A 22,055-nucleotide genomic window follows, 5' to 3' on the forward strand; every position below is an offset into this window, starting at 1 on the left:
CCACACACCCCTCACTGTGACACTGACACACCCCACACCCCTCACTGTGACACCGTCACACCCCTCACTGTGACACTGACACATCCCGCACCCCTCACTGTGACACTGACCCACCCCTCACCCCTCATTGTGACACCGACACACCCCTCACCGTGACACCAACGCACCCCACACCCTACACTGTGACACAGACATACCCCACACTGTGACACCGACACACTCCGCACCCCTCACTGTGACACTGACCCACCCCACATCCCTCACTGTGACACTTCACACCCCACACCCCTCACTGTGACACTTCACACCCCACACCCCTCAATGTGACACTGACACACCCCACACCCCTCACTGTGACACCGACACACCCCTCACCCTCACTGTGACACCGACCCACCCCACACCCCTTACTGTGACACCAACACACCCCACACACCTCACTGTGACACCGACACACCCCACACCCCTTACTGTGACACCAACTCACCCCACACCCTACACTGTGATACTGACACACCCCACACCCCTCACTGTGACACCGACACACCCCACACCTCTCACTGTGACACTGCCCCACCCCTCACCCCTCACTGTGACACTGACACACTCCACACCCTCACTGTGACACCGACACACCCCTCACCCCTCACTGTAACACCGACACACCCCACACCCCTCACTGTGACACTGACACACCCCATACCCATCACTGTGACATGGACACACCCCACACTGTGACACCGACACACCCCACAGCCCTCACTGTGACACTGACACACCCCACACCTCTCACTGTGACACTGACACACCCCACACCCCTCACTGTGACACTGACACACCCCTCACCCCTCACTGTGACACTGACCCACCCCACACCCCTCACTGTGACACTGACACACCCCACACCCCTCACTGTGACACTTCACACCCCACAACCCTCACTGTGACACCGACCCACCCCACACCCCTCACTGTGACACGGACACACCCCACACCCCTCACTGTGACACTGACACAGCACACATTCCTCACTGTAACACCGACACACCCCACATCCCTCACTGTGACACAGACACACCCCACACCCCTCAATGTGACACCGACACACCCCACACTGTGACACGGACACACCCTACACCCCTCAATGTGACACCGACACACCCCACACCCCTCACTGTAACACCGACACACCCCACACCCCTCACTGTGACACCGACACACCCCACACCCTTCTCTGTGACACTGACACACCCCACACCCCTCACTGTAACACCGACACATCGCACACCCCTCACTGTGACACCGACACACCCCACACCCCTCAATGTGACAATGACACACCGCACACCCCTCACTGTGACACTGACACATCCCACACCCCTCACTGTGACACTGACACACCCCACACCCTCACTGTGGCACTGACACACCCCACACCCGTCACTGTGACACAGACACACCCCACACCCCTCACTGTGACAACGCACCTCTCACCCCTCACTGTGACAATGACACACCCCACAGCCCTCACTGTGACACACCCCACACCCCTCACTGTGACACCGACACACCACACACCCCACACCCCTCACTGTGACATGGACACACCCCACCCCACACTGTGACACTGACACATCCCACACCCCTCACTGTGACACCGACACACCCCACACCCCTCAGTGTAACACCGACACACCCCTCACTGTGAGACTGACACACCCCACACCCCTCACTGTGACACCGACACACCACACACCCCACACTGCGACACTGACACACCCCACACCCCTCACTGTGACATGGACACACCCCACACCCCTCACTGTGAGACTGACAGACCCATGTTCTGTGTAGCACAGACCCCCCCAATCATCTTGACTTTCACTACTTTGAAGTGCATGGATATTTTCGTTTTGCAACCCTAGCTGCATGGCATCTACTGACTCGAATGTTACTTCAATCTGATTTCAGGCAGTCAAGTTCGAGCCCTACCATGACAGTGCCCTAGCACGATTTCTCCTGAAAAGAGCATTAAGAGTGAGTATTGAATTGCTGATTGCCAGTTTGAAAGAACATCTTTCATTTTTATTCCTCGCAGAATTTAAGTGAGAAATCTCTTGCTCCCTAGAGTAAACGCATCGGCCATTTTCTTTTCTGGTTTTTGAGAAGTGAAGTGGCTGGATCGTTGCACTATTGCCAGCGGTACGCAGTCATTCTGGAGGCCTACCTGCGAGGCTGTGGTGCTGCTATGCTGAGAGACTTCAGGAAGCAGGTTCAGGTGATGGAAACTCTGCACAAGGTGATACTGGAGATAAAGAATGTCACTGCTGAGAAATATGATGTGTCAGCTCAAGGTACGTTGACCATCTTTGGCTGCAAGTGATGATACAATAATTCTTTCGGCAATCACTGGAGATTAATTTCACACATAAAATCTATATTGTGTAACCATTCTTGACACTGCTATTTGAAGAATATTCCTGCCTTCGGTGGGAGGTATTGCTCTAGTTCCCTTCATGAGGTCTATTGTATTGAGAAGTTGTTTAGATAGACACTGTTTGATGAGTAAATTGATCTGAAAGTTTAGACTGCCTCTATCAAAATTTATCAGGTGGTTAGTCTGCAGTGAAGAGTGCAACCGGTTATACAATGAATATTCCTCATTTTGGAAAATGATTAAGTCCAGTCCAAACTAAGAGAACAATGGTGTCTCCCATCACTAGGTGTTAGAATTCTGGGAAATAAATTGAACTCCTACAATCTCATATAGTGTTTCCTTAAACTGACCTTGGAATAGATAGAAAGACTTATTTTAAAGGAAGAGGAAGTATGGTCTAATTAGAACTCCCTGCCCAAGGAACCTTATTAAATATATTTAAGGCAGAGTTAGAAAGATTTTTGCATAATAAGGGTATTAAGTTTTTGGGAAAAGGTAGGTAAGTGGGGTTAAATTCACAGGGAGATCAGGCACGATTTCATTCAATGGTGGAGCTAATTGATCTACTCCTCCTCGTACTTCTTATATTCTGAGGTTTTTAAGGACAATCAAGTGTGTGCTTACTAAACACATCAGAAAATGAACCTGGCAGAACTGTAAACAAGGAACTGGGAAACTAAAAATGAATGAAGTAGTTCTCAGATCAGGCAGTATCTGTGGAAGGAGTGACAACTAACAGTTCAGGTTCAAGACAGGAGATGATGCTAGTTGGATTATTCTTCCAAAGTGTGAGCACTGCTGAGATGATCTGAATAACTTCTCTCAGCGTATGGACTGGGATATAAATTCATAAAGGAAAGGGAGAAACACAATGCATTGAATTCAGCACAAACCGAGCACTACAAGTACCCCCAGATCTCAATATCTTTCAGTACTTTGAAAGTCCTATCCCTACAGAGCTTTGGGTAAATGCAATATTGTTCAAATGTCTGTAAGAAACTCACGGGCCAACTTGTACCCCATCAGCAATATAATCGTGACAAGATTTTTTGTTTAATTAAGATGGTTGAAAACGCTAACATCCCCCTTCTTTTCAGGAGATCTTTAATAGCCGTCTAACAGAGTAGGCAGGGCCTCAGTTTAACTACTTTTGAAACCATGCCACAGGTACAGAACTCCCAGAGTGCTGCACTGAAATATCGACTTATCGAAATATCGTGTTCAAGCCACGTGCTCAGTCGAGAGCATTATCGCTCTGAGACAGCAGTTGTGAAGTCAGAAATGCCTTCAAAAATGCTGTGCAGTGCTTAACTGAATCCATTTTATTTGTAGCTATCCTGCAGTTAAGGCAAAAGCTGGAGAAACTCCAATCCACCGATTTCCCAGAAGATTTCCGGGTTCCATATGATCCTGGTCTCCGTGCTGGTGCACTTGTGGTAGGTCACGCCTGCGGGGGATTAAACCTGAGAGAGGTCACACCTGTGGGAGATTAAACCTGAGGGTGGTCACACCTGTGGGAGATTAAACCTGAGGGTGGTCACACCTGTGGGGGATTAAAACTGAGAGAGGTCACACCTGTGGATAATTAAACCTAAGAGAGGACACACCTGTGGGAGATTAAACCTGAGAGAGGTCACACCTGTGGATAATTAAACCTGAGGGTGGTCACACCTGTGGGAGACTAAACCTGAGCATGGTCACACCTGTGGATAATTAAACCTGAGGGAGGTCACACCTGTGGGAGATTAAACCTGAGAGAGGTCACACCTGTGGGAGATTTTACCAGAGGGAGGTCACACCTGTGGGAGATTAAACCAGAGGGAGGTCACACCTGTGGGAGATTAAACCTGAGGGAGGTCACGCTTGTGGGAGATTAAAACTGAGGGAGGTCACACCTGTGGGAGATTAAACCTGAGCGTGGTCATACCTGTGGGTGATTAATCCTGAGGGAGGTCACACCTGTGGGGGATTAAACCAGAGGGATGTCACACCTGTGGGAGATTAAACCTGAGAGAGGTCATATCTGTGGGAGATTAAACCTGAGGGAGGTCACATCTGAGGGGGATTAAACTTGAGGGAGGTCACACCTGTGGGAGATCAAACCAGAGGGAGGTCACACCTGTAGGTAATTAAACCAGAGGGAGGTCACACCTGTGGGAGATTAAACCTGAGCGTGGTCACACCTGTGGGAGATTAAACCTGAGAGAGTTCACACCTGTGGGAGATTAAACCTGAGAGAGGTCACACCTGTGGGAGATTAAACCAGAGGGAGGTCACGCCTGTGGGAGATTAAACCTGAGCGTGGTAACACCTGTGGGTGAATAAACCTGAGGGCGGTCACACCTGTGGGAGATTAAACCTGAGGGAGGCCACACCTGTGGGAGATTAAACCAGAGGGAGGTCACACCTGTGGGAGATTAAACCAGAGGGAGGTCACACCTGTGGGAGATCAAACCAGAGGGAGGTCACACCTGTAGATAATTAAACCTGAGGGAGGTCACACCTGAGAGAGTTCACACCTGTGGGAGATTAAACCTGAGGGAGGTCACACCAGTGGGAGATTAAACCTGAGGGTGGTTATACCTGTGGGAGATTAAACCAGAGGGAGGTCACGCCTGTGGGAGATTAAACCTGAGGGAGGTCACACCTGTGGGAGATTTTACCAGAGGGAGGTCACACCTGTGGGAGATTAAACCAGAGGGAGGTCACACCTGTGGGAGATTAAACCTGAGGGAGGTCACGCTTGTGGGAGATTAAAACTGAGGGAGGTCACACCTGTGGGAGATTAAACCTGAGCGTGGTCATACCTGTGGGTGATTAATCCTGAGGGAGGTCACACCTGTGGGGGATTAAACCAGAGGGATGTCACACCTGTGGGAGATGAAACCTGAGAGAGGTCACATCTGTGGGAGATTAAACCAGAGGGAGGTCACACCTGTGGGAGATTAAAGCAGAGGGAGGTCACACCTGTGGGAGATCAAACCAGAGGGAGGTCACACCTGTAGATAATTAAACCTGAGGGAGGTCACACCTGAGAGAGTTCACACCTGTGGGAGATTAAACCAGAGGGAGGTCACGCCTTTGGGAGATTAAACCTGAGGGAGGTCGTGCCTGTGGGAGATTAAACCTGAGCGTGGTCGCACCTGTGGGTGATTAAACCTGATGGAGGTCACACCTGTGGGAGATTAAACCTGAGACAGGTCACACCTGTGGGAGATTTTACCAGAGGGAGGTCACACCTGTGGGAGATTAAACCAGAGGGAGGTCACACCTGTGGGAGATTAAACCTGAGGGAGGTCACGCTTGTGGGAGATTAAAACTGAGGGTGGTCACACCTGTGGGAGATTAAACCTGACCGTGGTCATACCTGTGGGTGATTAATCCTGAGGGAGGTCACACCTGTGGGGGATTAAACCAGAGGGAGGTCACATCTGAGGGGGATTAAACTTGAGGGAGGTCACACCTGTGGGAGATCAAACCAGAGAGAGGTCACACCTGTAGGTAATTAAACCAGAGGTAGGTCACACCTGTGGGAGATTAAACCAGAGAGAGTTCACACCTGTGGGAGATTAAACCTGAGCGTGGTCAAACCTTTGGGAGATTAAACCTGAGAGAGTTCACACCTGTGGGAGATTAAACCTGAGAGAGGTCACACCTCTGGGAGATTAAACCAGAGGGAGGTCACGCCTGTGGGAGATTAAACCTGAAGGAGGTCACACCTGTGGGAGATTAAACCTGAGCGTGGTAACACCTGTGGGTGAATAAACCTGAGGGCGGTCACACCTGTGGGAGATTAAACCTGAGGGAGGTCACACCTGTGGGAGATTAAACCTGAGGGATGTCACATCTGAGGGGGATTATACCTGAGGGAGGCCACACCTGTGGGAGATCAAACCAGAGGGAGGTCACACCTGTAAATAATTAAACCTGAGGGAGGTCACACCTGAGACAGTTCACACCTGTGGGAGATTAAACCTGAGGCTGGTTATACCTGTGGGAGATTAAACCAGAGGGAGGTCACACCTGTGGGAGATTAAACCCGAGGGAGGTCACACCTGTGGGAGATTAAATCTGAGGGTGGTTATACCTGTGGGAGATTAAACCAGAGGGAGGTCACACCTGTGGGAGATTAAACCAGAGGGAGGTCACACCTGTGGGAGATCAAACCAGAGGGAGGTCACACCTGTAGATAATTAAACCTGAGGGAGGTCACACCTGAGAGAGTTCACACCTGTGGGAGGCTAAACCTGAGGGAGGTCACACCTGTGGGAGATTAAACCTGAGCGTGGTCACACCTGTGGGTGGTTAATCCTGAGGGAGGTCACACCTGTGGGGGATTAAACTAGAGGGAGGTCACACCTGTGGGAGATTAAACCTGAGGGAGGTCATATCTGAGGGGGATTAAACTTGAGGGAGGTCACACCTGTGGGAGATTAAACCTGAGGGAGGTCATATCTGAGGGGGATTAAACTTGAGGGAGGTCACACCTGTGGGAGATCAAACCAGAGGGAGGTCACACCTGTAGATAATTAAACCTGAGGGAGGTCACACCTGAGAGTTCACACTTGTGGGAGATTAAAACTGAGGGAGGTCACACCTGTGGGAGATTAAACCTGAGGGAGGTCACACCTGTGGGAGATTAAACCTGAGCGTGGTCATACCTGTGGGTGATTAATCCTGAGGGAGGTCACACCTGTGGGGGATTAAACCAGAGGGAGGTCACACCTGTGGGAGATTAAACCTGAGGGAGGTCACGCTTGTGGGAGATTAAAACTGAGTGAGGTCACACCTGTGGGAGATTAAACCTGAGCGTGGTCATACCTGTGGGTGATTAATCCTGAGGGAGGTCACACCTGTGGGGGATTAAACCAGAGGGATGTCACACCTGTGGGAGATTAAACCTGACGGAGGTCACACCTGTGGGAGATTAAACCTGAGCGTGGTAACACCTGTGGGTGAATAAACCTGAGGGCGGTCACACCTGTGGGAGATTAAACCTGAGGGAGGTCACACCTGTGGGAGATTAAACCTGAGCGTGGTCATACCTGTGGGTGATTAATCCTGAGGGAGGTCACACCTGTGGGGGATTAAACCAGAGGGATGTCACACCTGTGGGAGATTAAACCTGAGGGAGGTCACATCTGTGGGAGATTAAACCTGAGGGAGGTCACATCTGAGGGGGATTAAACTTGAGGGAGGTCACACCTGTGGGAGATCAAACCAGAGAGAGGTCACACCTGTAGGTAATTAAACCAGAGGGAGGTCAGACCTGTGGGAGATTAAACCAGAGAGAGTTCACACCTGTGGGAGATTAAACCTGAGCGTGGTCACACCTTTGGGAGATTAAACCTGAGAGAGTTCACACCTGTGGGAGATTAAACCTGAGAGAGGTCACACCTGTGGGAGATTAAACCAGAGGGAGGTCACGCCTGTGGGAGATTAAACCTGAGGGAGGTCACACCTGTGGGAGATTAAACCTGAGCGTGGTAACACCTGTGGGTGAATAAACCTGAGGGCGGTCACACCTGTGGGAGATTAAACCTGAGGGAGGTCACACCTGTGGGAGATTAAACCTGAGGGATGTCACATCTGAGGGGGATTATACCTGAGGGAGGCCACACCTGTGGGAGATCAAACCAGAGGGAGGTCACACCTGTAGATAATTAAACCTGAGGGAGGTCACACCTGAGACAGTTCACACCTGTGGGAGATTAAACCTGAGACAGGTCACACCTGTGGGAGATTTTACCAGAGGGAGGTCACACCTGTGGGAGATTAAACCAGAGGGAGGTCACACCTGTGGGAGATTAAACCTGAGGGAGGTCACGCTTGTGGGAGATTAAAACTGAGGGCGGTCACACCTGTGGGAGATTAAACCTGAGCGTGGTCATACCTGTGGGTGATTAATCCTGAGGGAGGTCACACCTGTGGGGGATTAAACCAGAGGGATGTCACACCTGTGGGAGATTAAACCTGAGGGAGGTCACATCTGTGGGAGATTAAACCTGAGGGAGGTCACATCTGAGGGGGATTAAACTTGAGGGAGGTCACACCTGTGGGAGATCAAACCAGAGAGAGGTCACACCTGTAGGTAATTAAACCAGAGGTAGGTCACACCTGTGGGAGATTAAACCAGAGAGAGTTCACACCTGTGGGAGATTAAACCTGAGCGTGGTCACACCTTTGGGAGATTAAACCTGAGAGAGTTCACACCTGTGGGAGATTAAACCTGAGAGAGGTCACACCTGTGGGAGATTAAACCAGAGGGAGGTCACGCCTGTGGGAGATTAAACCTGAAGGAGGTCACACCTCTGGGAGATTAAACCAGAGGGAGGTCACGCCTGTGGGAGATTAAACCTGAAGGAGGTCACACCTGTGGGAGATTAAACCTGAGCGTGGTAACACCTGTGGGTGAATAAACCTGAGGGCGGTCACACCTGTGGGAGATTAAACCTGAGGGAGGTCACACCTGTGGGAGATTAAACCTGAGGGATGTCACATCTGAGGGGGATTATACCTGAGGGAGGCCACACCTGTGGGAGATCAAACCAGAGGGAGGTCACACCTGTAAATAATTAAACCTGAGGGAGGTCACACCTGAGACAGTTCACACCTGTGGGAGATTAAACCTGAGGCTGGTTATACCTGTGGGAGATTAAACCAGAGGGAGGTCACACCTGTGGGAGATTAAACCCGAGGGAGGTCACACCTGTGGGAGATTAAATCTGAGGGTGGTTATACCTGTGGGAGATTAAACCAGAGGGAGGTCACACCTGTGGGAGATTAAACCAGAGGGAGGTCACACCTGTGGGAGATCAAACCAGAGGGAGGTCACACCTGTAGATAATTAAACCTGAGGGAGGTCACACCTGAGAGAGTTCACACCTGTGGGAGGCTAAACCTGAGGGAGGTCACACCTGTGGGAGATTAAACCTGAGCGTGGTCACACCTGTGGGTGGTTAATCCTGAGGGAGGTCACACCTGTGGGGGATTAAACTAGAGGGAGGTCACACCTGTGGGAGATTAAACCTGAGGGAGGTCATATCTGAGGGGGATTAAACTTGAGGGAGGTCACACCTGTGGGAGATCAAACCAGAGGGAGGTCACACCTGTAGATAATTAAACCTGAGGGAGGTCACACCTGAGAGTTCACACTTGTGGGAGGTTAAACCTGAGAGAGGTCACACCTGTGGGAGATTAAACCAGAGGGAGGTCACGCCTGTGGGAGATTAAACCTGAGGGAGGTCGCGCCTGTGGGAGATTAAACCTGAGCGTGGTCGCACCTGTGGGTGATTAAACCTGAGGGAGGTCACACCTGTGGGAGATTAAACCTGAGAGAGGTCACACCTATGGGAGATTTTACCAGAGGGAGGTCACACCTGTGGGAGTTTAAACCAGAGGGAGGTCACACCTGTGGGAGATTAAACCTGAGGGAGGTCACGCTTGTGGGAGATTAAAACTGAGGGAGGTCACACCTGTGGGAGATTAAACCTGAGGGAGGTCACACCTGTGGGAGATTAAACCTGAGCGTGGTCATACCTGTGGGTGATTAATCCTGAGGGAGGTCACACCTGTGGGGGATTAAACCAGAGGGAGGTCACACCTGTGGGAGATTAAACCTGAGGGAGGTCACGCTTGTGGGAGATTAAAACTGAGGGAGGTCACACCTGTGGGAGATTAAACCTGAGCGTGGTCATACCTGTGGGTGATTAATCCTGAGGGAGGTCACACCTGTGGGGGATTAAACCAGAGGGATGTCACACCTGTGGGAGATTAAAGCTGACGGAGGTCACACCTGTGGGAGATTAAACCTGAGCGTGGTAACACCTGTGGGTGAATAAACCTGAGGGCGGTCACACCTGTGGGAGATTAAACCTGAGGGAGGTCACACCTGTGGGAGATTAAACCTGAGCGTGGTCATACCTGTGGGTGATTAATCCTGAGGGAGGTCACACCTGTGGGGGATTAAACCAGAGGGATGTCACACCTGTGGGAGATTATACCTGAGGGAGGTCACATCTGTGGGAGATTAAACCTGAGGAAGGTCACATCTGAGGGGGATTAAACTTGAGGGAGGTCACACCTGTGGGAGATCAAACCAGACAGAGGTCACACCTGTAGGTAATTAAACCAGAGGGAGGTCAGACCTGTGGGAGATTAAACCAGAGAGAGTTCACACCTGTGGGAGATTAAACCTGAGAGAGGTCACACCTGTGGGAGATTAAACCAGAGGGAGGTCACGCCTGTGGGAGATTAAACCTGAGGGAGGTCACACCTGTGGGAGATTAAACCTGAGCATGGTAACACCTGTGGGTGAATAAACCTGAGGGCGGTCACACCTGTGGGAGATTAAACCTGAGGGAGGTCACACCTGTGGGAGATTAAACCTGAGGGATGTCACACCTGTGGGAGATTAAATCTGAGGGTGGTTATACCTGTGGGAGATTAAACCAGAGGGAGGTCACACCTGTGGGAGATTAAACCAGAGGGAGGTCACACCTGTGGGAGATCAAACCAGAGGGAGGTCACACCTGTAGATAATTAAACCTGAGGGAGGTCACACCTGAGAGAGTTCACACCTGTGGGAGATTAAACCTGAGGGAGGTCACACCTGTGGGAGATTAAACCTGAGCGTGGTCACACCTGTGGGTGATTAATCCTGAGGGAGGTCACACCTGTGGGGGATTAAACCAGAGGGAGGTCACACCTGTGGGAGATTAAACCTGAGGGAGGTCATATCTGAGGGGGATTAAACTTGAGGGAGGTCACACCTGTGGGAGATCAAACCAGAGGGAGGTCACACCTGTAGATAATTAAACCTGAGGGAGGTCACACCTGAGAGTTCACACTTGTGGGAGATTAAACCTGAGAGAGGTCACACCTGTGGGAGATTAAACCAGAGGGAGGTCACGCCTGTGGGAGATTAAACCTGAGGGAGGTCGCGCCTGTGGGAGATTAAACCTGAGCGTGGTCGCACCTGTGGGTCATTAAACCTGAGGGAGGTCACACCTGTGGGAGATTAAACCTGAGAGAGGTCACACCTATGGGAGATTTTACCAGAGGGAGGTCACACCTGTGGGAGATTAAACCAGAGGGAGGTCACACCTGTGGGAGATTAAACCTGAGGGAGGTCACGCTTGTGGGAGATTAAAACTGAGGGAGGTCACACCTGTGGGAGATTAAACCTGAGCGTGGTCATACCTGTGGGTGATTAATCCTGAGGGAGGTCACACCTGTGGGGGATTAAACCAGAGGGATGTCACACCTGTGGGAGATTAAACCTGAGAGAGGTCACATCTGTGGGAGATTAAACCTGAGGGAGGTCACATCTGAGGGGGATTAAACTTGAGGGAGGTCACACCTGTGGGAGATCAAACCAGAGGGAGGTCACACCTGTAGGTAATTAAACCAGAGGGAGGTCACACCTGTGGGAGATTAAACCTGAGCGTGGTCACACCTGTGGGAGATTAAACCTGAGAGAGTTCACACCTGTGGGAGATTAAACCTGAGAGAGGTCACACCTGTGGGAGATTAAACCTGAGCGTGGTAACACCTGTGGGTGAATAAACCTGAGGGCGGTCACACCTGTGGGAGATTAAACCTGAGGGTGGTCACACCTGTGGGAGATTAAACCTGAGGGATGTCACATCTGAGGGGGATTATACCTGAGGGAGGCTACACCTGTGGGAGATCAAACCAGAGGGAGGTCACACCTGTAGATAATTAAACCTGAGGGAGGTCACACCTGAGACAGTTCACACCTGTGGGAGATTAAACCTGAGGCTGGTTATACCTGTGGGAGATTAAACCAGAGGGAGGTCACACCTGTGGGAGATCAAACCAGAGGGAGGTCACACCTGTAGATAATTAAACCTGAGGGAGGTCACACCTGAGAGTTCACACTTGTGGGAGATTAAACCTGAGAGAGGTCACACCTGTGGGAGATTAAACCAGAGGGAGGTCACGCCTGTGGGAGATTAAACCTGAGGGAGGTCGCGCCTGTGGGAGATTAAACCTGAGCGTGGTCGCACCTGTGGGTGATTAAACCTGAGGGAGGTCACACCTGTGGGAGATTAAACCTGAGACAGGTCACACCTGTGGGAGATTTTACCAGAGGGAGGTCACACCTGTGGGAGATTAAACCAGAGGGAGGTCACACCTGTGGGAGATTAAACCTGAGGGAGGTCACTCTTGTGGGAGATTAAAACTGAGGGAGGTCACTCTTGTGGGAGATCAAACCAGAGGGAGGTCACACCTGTAGGTAATTAAACCAGAGGGAGGTCACACCTGTGGGAGATTAAACCAGAGAGAGTTCACACCTGTGGGAGATTAAACCTGAGCGTGGTCACACCTGTGGGAGATTAAACCTGAGAGAGTTCACACCTGTGGGAGATTAAACCTGAGAGAGGTCACACCTGTGGGAGATTAAACCAGAGAGAGGTCACGCCTGTGGGAGATTAAACCTGAGGGAGGTCACACCTGTGGGAGATTAAACCTGAGCGTGGTAACACCTGTGGGTGAATAAACCTGAGGGCGGTCACACCTGTAGATAATTAAACCTGAGGGAGGTCACACCTGAGACAGTTCACACCTGTGGGAGATTAAACCTGAGGCTGGTTATACCTGTGGGAGATTAAACCAGAGGGAGGTCACACCTGTGGGAGATTAAACCCGAGGGAGCTCACACCTGTGGGAGATTAAATATGAGGGTGGTTATACCTGTGGGAGATTAAACCAGAGGGAGGTCACACCTGTGGGAGATCAAACCAGAGGGAGGTCACACCTGTAGATAATTAAACCTGAGGGAGGTCACAGCTGAGAGAGTTCACACCTGTGGGAGATTAAACCTGAGGGAGGTCACACCAGTGGGAGATTAAACCTGAGGGTGGTCATACCTGTGGGAGATTAAACCAGAGGGAGGTCACACCTGTGGGAGATTAAACCTGAGGGACGTCACACCTCTGGGAGATTAAACCTGAGGGTGGTGATACCTGTGGGAGATTAAACACGAGGGAGGTCACACCTGTGGGAGATTAAACCTGAGGGTGGTTATACCTGTGGGAGATTAAACCAGAGGGAGGTCACACCTGTGGGAGATTAAACCTGAGGGAGGTCACGCTTGTGGGAGATTAAAACTGAGGGAGGTCACACCTGTGGGAGATTAAACCTGAGCGTGGTCATACCTGTGGGTGATTAATCCTGAGGGAGGTCACACCTGTGGGGGATTAAACCAGAGGGATGTCACACCTGTGCGAGATTAAACCTGAGGGAGGTCACATCTGTGGGAGATTAAACCTGAGGGAGGTCACATCTGAGGGGGATTAAACTTGAGGGAGGTCACACCTGTGGGAGATCAAACCAGAGGGAGGTCACACCTGTAGGTAATTAAACCAGAGGGAGGTCACACCTGTGGGAGATTTAACCAGAGAGAGTTCACACCTGTGGGAGATTAAACCTGAGAGAGTTCACACCTGTGGGAGATTAAACCTGAGAGAGGTCACACCTGTGGGAGATTAAACCAGAGGGAGGTCACGCCTGTGGGAGATTAAACCTGAGGGAGGTCACACCTGTGGGAGATTAAACCTGAGCGTGGTAACACCTGTGGGTGAATAAACCTGAGGGCGGTCACACATGTGGGAGATTAAACCTGAGGGAGGTCACACCTGTGGGAGATTCAACCTGAGGGATGTCACATCTGAGGGGGATTATACCTGAGGGAGGCCACACCTGTGGGAGATCAAACCAGAGGGAGGTCACACCTGTAGATAATTAAACCTGAGGGAGGTCACACCTGAGACAGTTCACACCTGTGGGAGATTAAACCTGAGGCTGGTTATACCTGTGGGAGATTAAACCAGAGGGAGGTCACACCTGTGGGAGATTAAACCCGAGGGAGGTCACACCTGTGGGAGATTAAATCTGAGGGTGGTTATACCTGTGGGAGATTAAACCAGAGGGAGGTCACACCTGTGGGAGATTAAACCAGAGGGAGGTCACACCTGTGGGAGATCAAACCAGAGGGAGGTCACACCTGTAGATAATTAAACCTGAGGGAGGTCACACCTGAGAGAGTTCACACCTGTGGGAGATTAAACCTGAGGGAGGTCACACCAGTGGGAGATTAAACCTGAGGGTGGTTATACCTGTGGGAGATTAAACCAGAGGGAGGTCACACCTGTGGGAGATCAAACCAGAGGGAGGTCACACCTGTAGATAATTAAACCTGAGGGAGGTCACACCTGAGAGAGTTCACACCTGTGGGAGATTAAACCTGAGGGAGGTCACACCTGTGGGAGATTAAACCTGAGCGTGGTAACACCTGTGGGTGAATAAACCTGAGGGCGGTCACACCTGTGGGAGATTAAACCTGAGGGAGGTCACACCTGTGGGAGATTAAACCTGAGCGTGGTCATACCTGTGGGTGATTAATCCTGAGGGAGGTCACACCTGTGGGGGATTAAACCAGAGGGATGTCACACCTGTGGGAGATTATACCTGAGGGAGGTCACATCTGTGGGAGATTAAACCTGAGGAAGGTCACATCTGAGGGGGATTAAACTTGAGGGAGGTCACACCTGTGGGAGATCAAACCAGACAGAGGTCACACCTGTAGGTAATTAAACCAGAGGGAGGTCAGACCTGTGGGAGATTAAACCAGAGAGAGTTCACACCTGTGGGAGATTAAACCTGAGAGAGGTCACACCTGTGGGAGATTAAACCAGAGGGAGGTCACGCCTGTGGGAGATTAAACCTGAGGGAGGTCACACCTGTGGGAGATTAAACCTGAGCATGGTAACACCTGTGGGTGAATAAACCTGAGGGCGGTCACACCTGTGGGAGATTAAACCTGAGGGAGGTCACACCTGTGGGAGATTAAACCTGAGGGATGTCACACCTGTGGGAGATTAAATCTGAGGGTGGTTATACCTGTGGGAGATTAAACCAGAGGGAGGTCACACCTGTGGGAGATTAAACCAGAGGGAGGTCACACCTGTGGGAGATCAAACCAGAGGGAGGTCACACCTGTAGATAATTAAACCTGAGGGAGGTCACACCTGAGAGAGTTCACACCTGTGGGAGATTAAACCTGAGGGAGGTCACACCTGTGGGAGATTAAACCTGAGCGTGGTCACACCTGTGGGTGATTAATCCTGAGGGAGGTCACACCTGTGGGGGATTAAACCAGAGGGAGGTCACACCTGTGGGAGATTAAACCTGAGGGAGGTCATATCTGAGGGGGATTAAACTTGAGGGAGGTCACACCTGTGGGAGATCAAACCAGAGGGAGGTCACACCTGTAGATAATTAAACCTGAGGGAGGTCACACCTGAGAGTTCACACTTGTGGGAGATTAAACCTGAGAGAGGTCACACCTGTGGGAGATTAAACCAGAGGGAGGTCACGCCTGTGGGAGATTAAACCTGAGGGAGGTCGCGCCTGTGGGAGATTAAACCTGAGCGTGGTCGCACCTGTGGGTGATTAAACCTGAGGGAGGTCACACCTGTGGGAGATTAAACCTGAGAGAGGTCACACCTATGGGAGATTTTACCAGAGGGAGGTCACACCTGTGGGAGATTAAACCAGAGGGAGGTCACACCTGTGGGAGATTAAACCTGAGGGAGGTCACGCTTGTGGGAGATTAAAACTGAGGGAGGTCACACCTGTGGGAGATTAAACCTGAGCGTGGTCATACCTGTGGGTGATTAATCCTGAGGGAGGTCACACCTGTGGGGGATTAAACCAGAGGGATGTCACACCTGTGGGAGATTAAACCTGAGAGAGGTCACATCTGTGGGAGATTAAACCTGAGGGAGGTCACATCTGAGGGGGATTAAACTTGAGGGAGGTCACACCTGTGGGAGATCAAACCAGAGGGAGGTCACACCTGTAGGTAATTAAACCAGAGGGAGGTCACACCTGTGGGAGATTAAACCTGAGCGTGGTCACACCTGTGGGAGATTAAACCTGAGAGAGTTCACACCTGTGGGAGATTAAACCTGAGAGAGGTCACACCTGTGGGAGATTAAACCTGAGCGTGGTAACACCTGTGGGTGAATAAACCTGAGGGCGGTCACACCTGTGGGAGATTAAACCTGAGGGTGGTCACACCTGTGGGAGATTAAACCTGAGGGATGTCACATCTGAGGGGGATTATACCTGAGGGAGGCTACACCTGTGGGAGATCAAACCAGAGGGAGGTCACACCTGTAGATAATTAAACCTGAGGGAGGTCACACCTGAGAGTTCACACTTGTGGGAGATTAAACCTGAGAGAGGTCACACCTGTGGGAGATTAAACCAGAGGGAGGTCACGCCTGTGGGAGATTAAACCTGAGGGAGGTCGCGCCTGTGGGAGATTAAACCTGAGCGTGGTCGCACCTGTGGGTGATTAAACCTGAGGGAGGTCACACCTGTGGGAGATTAAACCTGAGACAGGTCACACCTGTGGGAGATTTTACCAGAGGGAGGTCACACCTGTGGGAGATTAAACCAGAGGGAGGTCACACCTGTGGGAGATTAAACCTGAGGGAGGTCACTCTTGTGGGAGATTAAAACTGAGGGAGGTCACACCTGTGGGAGATTAAACCTGAGGGAGGTCACTCTTGTGGGAGATCAAACCAGAGGGAGGTCACACCTGTAGGTAATTAAACCAGAGGGAGGTCACACCTGTGGGAGATTAAACCAGAGAGAGTTCACACCTGTGGGAGATTAAACCTGAGCGTGGTCACACCTGTGGGAGATTAAACCTGAGAGAGTTCACACCTGTGGGAGATTAAACCTGAGAGAGGTCACACCTGTGGGAGATTAAACCAGAGAGAGGTCACGCCTGTGGGAGATTAAACCTGAGGGAGGTCACACCTGTGGGAGATTAAACCTGAGCGTGGTAACACCTGTGGGTGAATAAACCTGAGGGCGGTCACACCTGTAGATAATTAAACCTGAGGGAGGTCACACCTGAGACAGTTCACACCTGTGGGAGATTAAACCTGAGGCTGGTTATACCTGTGGGAGATTAAACCAGAGGGAGGTCACACCTGTGGGAGATTAAACCCGAGGGAGCTCACACCTGTGGGAGATTAAATATGAGGGTGGTTATACCTGTGGGAGATTAAACCAGAGGGAGGTCACACCTGTGGGAGATCAAACCAGAGGGAGGTCACACCTGTAGATAATTAAACCTGAGGGAGGTCACAGCTGAGAGAGTTCACACCTGTGGGAGATTAAACCTGAGGGAGGTCACACCAGTGGGAGATTAAACCTGAGGGTGGTCATACCTGTGGGAGATTAAACCAGAGGGAGGTCACACCTGTGGGAGATTAAACCTGAGGGACGTCACACCTCTGGGAGATTAAACCTGAGGGTGGTGATACCTGTGGGAGATTAAACACGAGGGAGGTCACACCTGTGGGAGATTAAACCTGAGGGTGGTTATACCTGTGGGAGATTAAACCAGAGGGAGGTCACACCTGTGGGAGATTAAACCTGAGGGAGGTCACGCTTGTGGGAGATTAAAACTGAGGGAGGTCACACCTGTGGGAGATTAAACCTGAGCGTGGTCATACCTGTGGGTGATTAATCCTGAGGGAGGTCACACCTGTGGGGGATTAAACCAGAGGGATGTCACACCTGTGCGAGATTAAACCTGAGGGAGGTCACATCTGTGGGAGATTAAACCTGAGGGAGGTCACATCTGAGGGGGATTAAACTTGAGGGAGGTCACACCTGTGGGAGATCAAACCAGAGGGAGGTCACACCTGTAGGTAATTAAACCAGAGGGAGGTCACACCTGTGGGAGATTTAACCAGAGAGAGTTCACACCTGTGGGAGATTAAACCTGAGAGAGTTCACACCTGTGGGAGATTAAACCTGAGAGAGGTCACACCTGTGGGAGATTAAACCAGAGGGAGGTCACGCCTGTGGGAGATTAAACCTGAGGGAGGTCACACCTGTGGGAGATTAAACCTGAGCGTGGTAACACCTGTGGGTGAATAAACCTGAGGGCGGTCACACATGTGGGAGATTAAACCTGAGGGAGGTCACACCTGTGGGAGATTCAACCTGAGGGATGTCACATCTGAGGGGGATTATACCTGAGGGAGGCCACACCTGTGGGAGATCAAACCAGAGGGAGGTCACACCTGTAGATAATTAAACCTGAGGGAGGTCACACCTGAGACAGTTCACACCTGTGGGAGATTAAACCTGAGGCTGGTTATACCTGTGGGAGATTAAACCAGAGGGAGGTCACACCTGTGGGAGATTAAACCCGAGGGAGGTCACACCTGTGGGAGATTAAATCTGAGGGTGGTTATACCTGTGGGAGATTAAACCAGAGGGAGGTCACACCTGTGGGAGATTAAACCAGAGGGAGGTCACACCTGTGGGAGATCAAACCAGAGGGAGGTCACACCTGTAGATAATTAAACCTGAGGGAGGTCACACCTGAGAGAGTTCACACCTGTGGGAGATTAAACCTGAGGGAGGTCACACCAGTGGGAGATTAAACCTGAGGGTGGTTATACCTGTGGGAGATTAAACCAGAGGGAGGTCACACCTGTGGGAGATCAAACCAGAGGGAGGTCACACCTGTAGATAATTAAACCTGAGGGAGGTCACACCTGAGAGAGTTCACACCTGTGGGAGATTAAACCTGAGGGAAGTCACACCAGTGGGAGATTAAACCTGAGGGTGGTTATACCTGTGGGAGATTAAACCAGAGGGAGGTCACACCGGTGGGAGATTAAACCTGAGGGACGTCACACCTGTAGGAGATTAAACCTGAGGGTGGTTATACCTGTGGGAGATTAAACACGAGGGAGGTCACACCTGTGGGAGATTAAACCTGAGGCTGGTTATACCTGTGGGAGATTAAACCAGAGGGAGGTCACACCTGTGGGAGATTAAACCTGAGGGAGGTCACACCTGTGGGAGATTAAACCTGAGGGTGGTTATACCTGTGAGAGATTAAACCAGAGGGAGGTCACACCTGTGGAAGATTAAACCCGAGGGAGGTCACACCTGAGGGAGATTAAACCTGAGGGTGGTTATACCTGTGGGAGATTAAACCAGAGGGAGGTCACACCTGTAGATGATTAAACCTGAGGGAGGTCACACCTGAGAGAGTTCACACCTGTGGGAGATTAAACCTGAGAGAGGTCACACCTGTGGGAGATTAAACCTGAGGGTGGTCATACCTGTGGGAGATTAAACCAGAGGGAGGTCACACCTGTGGGAGATTAAACCTGAGGGAGGTCACACCTGTGGGAGATCAAACCAGAGGGAGGTCACACCTGTAGATAATTAAACCCGAGGGAGGTCACACCTGAGGGAGATTAAACCTGAGGGTGGTTATACCTGTGGGAGATTAAACCAGAGGGAGGTCACACCTGTGGGAGATCAAACCAGAGGGAGGTCACACCTGTAGATGATTAAACCTGAGGGAGGTCACACCTGAGAGAGTTCACACCTGTGGGAGATTAAGCCTGAGAGAGGTCACACCTGTGGGAGATTAAACCTGAGGGTGGTCATACCTGTGGGAGATTAAACCAGAGGGAGGTCACACCTGTGGGAGATTAAACCTGAGGGAGGTCACACCAGTGGGAGATTAAACCTGAGAGAGGTCACACCTGTGGGAGATTAAACCTGAGGGTGGTTATACCTGTGGGAGACTAAACCAGAGGGAGGTCACACCTGTGGGAGATTAAACCTGGGGGAGGTCACACCTGTGGGAGATTAAACCTGAGGGTGGTTATACCTGTGGGAGATTAAACCAGAGGGAGGTCACACCTGTAGATAATTAAACCTGAGGGAGGTCACACCTGAGAGAGTTCACACCTGTGGGAGATTAAACCTGAGGGAGGTCACACCAGTGGGAGATTAAACCTGAGAGAGGTCACACCTGTGGGAGATTACACCTGAGGGTGGTCACACCTGTGGGAGATTAAACCTGAGGGTGGTTATACCTGTGTGAGATTAAACCAGAGGGATGTCACACCTGTGGGAGATTAAACCCGAGGGAGGTCACACCTGTGGGAGATTAAACCTGAGGGTGGTTATACGTGTGGGAGATTAAACCAGAGGGAGGTCACACCTGTGGGAGATTAAACCAGAGGGAGGTCACACCTGTGGGAGATTAAACCAGAGGGAGGTCACACCTGTGGGAGATCAAACCAGAGGGAGGTCACACCTGTAGATAATTAAAACTGAGGGAGGTCACACCTGAGAGAGTTCACACCTGTGGGAGATTAAACCTGAGGGAGGTCACACCAGTAGGAGATTAAACTTTAGGGTGGTTATACCTGTGGGAGATTAAACAGAGGGAGGTCACACCTGTGGGAGATCAAACCAGAGGGAGGTCACACCTGTAGATAATTAAACCTGAGGGAGGTCACACCTGTAGATAATTAAACCTGAGGGAGGTCACACCTGAGAGAGTTCACACCTGTGGGAGATTAAACCTGAGGGAGGTCACACCAGTGGGAGATTAAACCTGAGATAGGTCACACCTGTGGGAGATTAAACCTGAGGGTGGTTATACCTGTGGGAGATTAAACCAGAGGGAGGTCACACCTGTGGGAGATTAAACCAGAGGGAAGTCACACCTGTGGGAGATCAAACCAGAGGGAGGTCACACCTGTAGATAATTAAACCTGAGGGAGGTCACACCTGAGAGAGTTCACACCTGTGGGAGATTAAACCTGAGAGAGGTCACACCTGTGGGAGATTAAACCTGAGGGTGGTCATACCTGTGGGAGATTAAACCAGAGGGAGGTCACACCTGTGGGAGATTAAACCTGAGGGAGGTCACACCAGTGGGAGATTAAACCTGAGAGAGGTCACACCTGTGGGAGATTAAACCTGAGGGTGGTTATACCTGTGGGAGACTAAACCAGAGGGAGGTCACACCTGTGGGAGATTAAACCTGGGGGAGGTCACACCTGTGGGAGATTAAACCTGAGGGTGGTTATACCTGTGAGAGATTAAACCAGAGGGAGGTCACACCTGTAGATAATTAAACCTGAGGGAGGTCACACCTGAGAGAGTTCACACCTGTGGGAGATTAAACCTGAGGGAGGTCACACCAGTGGGAGATTAAACCTGAGAGAGGTCACACCTGTGGGAGATTACACCTGAGGGTGGTCACACCTGTGGGAGATTAAACCTGAGGGTGGTTATACCTGTGTGAGATTAAACCAGAGGGATGTCACACCTGTGGGAGATTAAACCCGAGGGAGGTCACACCTGTGGGAGATTAAACCTGAGGGTGGTTATACGTGTGGGAGATTAAACCAGAGGGAGGTCACACCTGTGGGAGATTAAACCAGAGGGAGGTCACACCTGTGGGAGATCAAACCAGAGGGAGGTCACACCTGTAGATAATTAAAACTGAGGGAGGTCACACCTGAGAGAGTTCACACCTGTGGGAGATTAAACCTGAGGGAGGTCACACCAGTGGGAGATTAAACCTTAGGGTGGTTATACCTGTGGGAGATTAAACAGAGGGAGGTCACACCTGTGGGAGATCAAACCAGAGGGAGGTCACACCTGTAGATAATTAAACCTGAGGGAGGTCACACCTGTAGATAATTAAACCTGAGGGAGGTCACACCTGAGAGAG

The 22,055-nt window shown here is 51.0% G+C and overlaps 1 protein-coding gene across 1 annotated transcript in view; it reads left to right on the forward strand.

Annotated features, from left to right (window-relative positions):
- Positions 1–1,971: 1,971 nt before the first annotated feature.
- Positions 1,972–22,055, forward strand: part of LOC140192574 (phosphatidylinositol 4,5-bisphosphate 3-kinase catalytic subunit gamma isoform-like) — a gene marked incomplete at its 5' end in the record, with an annotated part of 30,210 nt that continues 10,126 nt past the window's right edge. Inside the window, 3 exons of the mRNA XM_072250139.1 lie at positions 1,972–2,037; positions 2,129–2,354; positions 3,770–3,873. Of these exons, the coding sequence (XP_072106240.1) occupies positions 1,972–2,037; positions 2,129–2,354; positions 3,770–3,873 (396 nt within the window). The remainder of the gene's footprint in view (positions 2,038–2,128; positions 2,355–3,769; positions 3,874–22,055) is intronic.

This window comes from Mobula birostris, unplaced genomic scaffold (assembly GCF_030028105.1).
Source record: "Mobula birostris isolate sMobBir1 unplaced genomic scaffold, sMobBir1.hap1 scaffold_1693, whole genome shotgun sequence".
In the NCBI taxonomy this organism is placed as follows: domain Eukaryota; kingdom Metazoa; phylum Chordata; class Chondrichthyes; order Myliobatiformes; family Myliobatidae; genus Mobula; species Mobula birostris.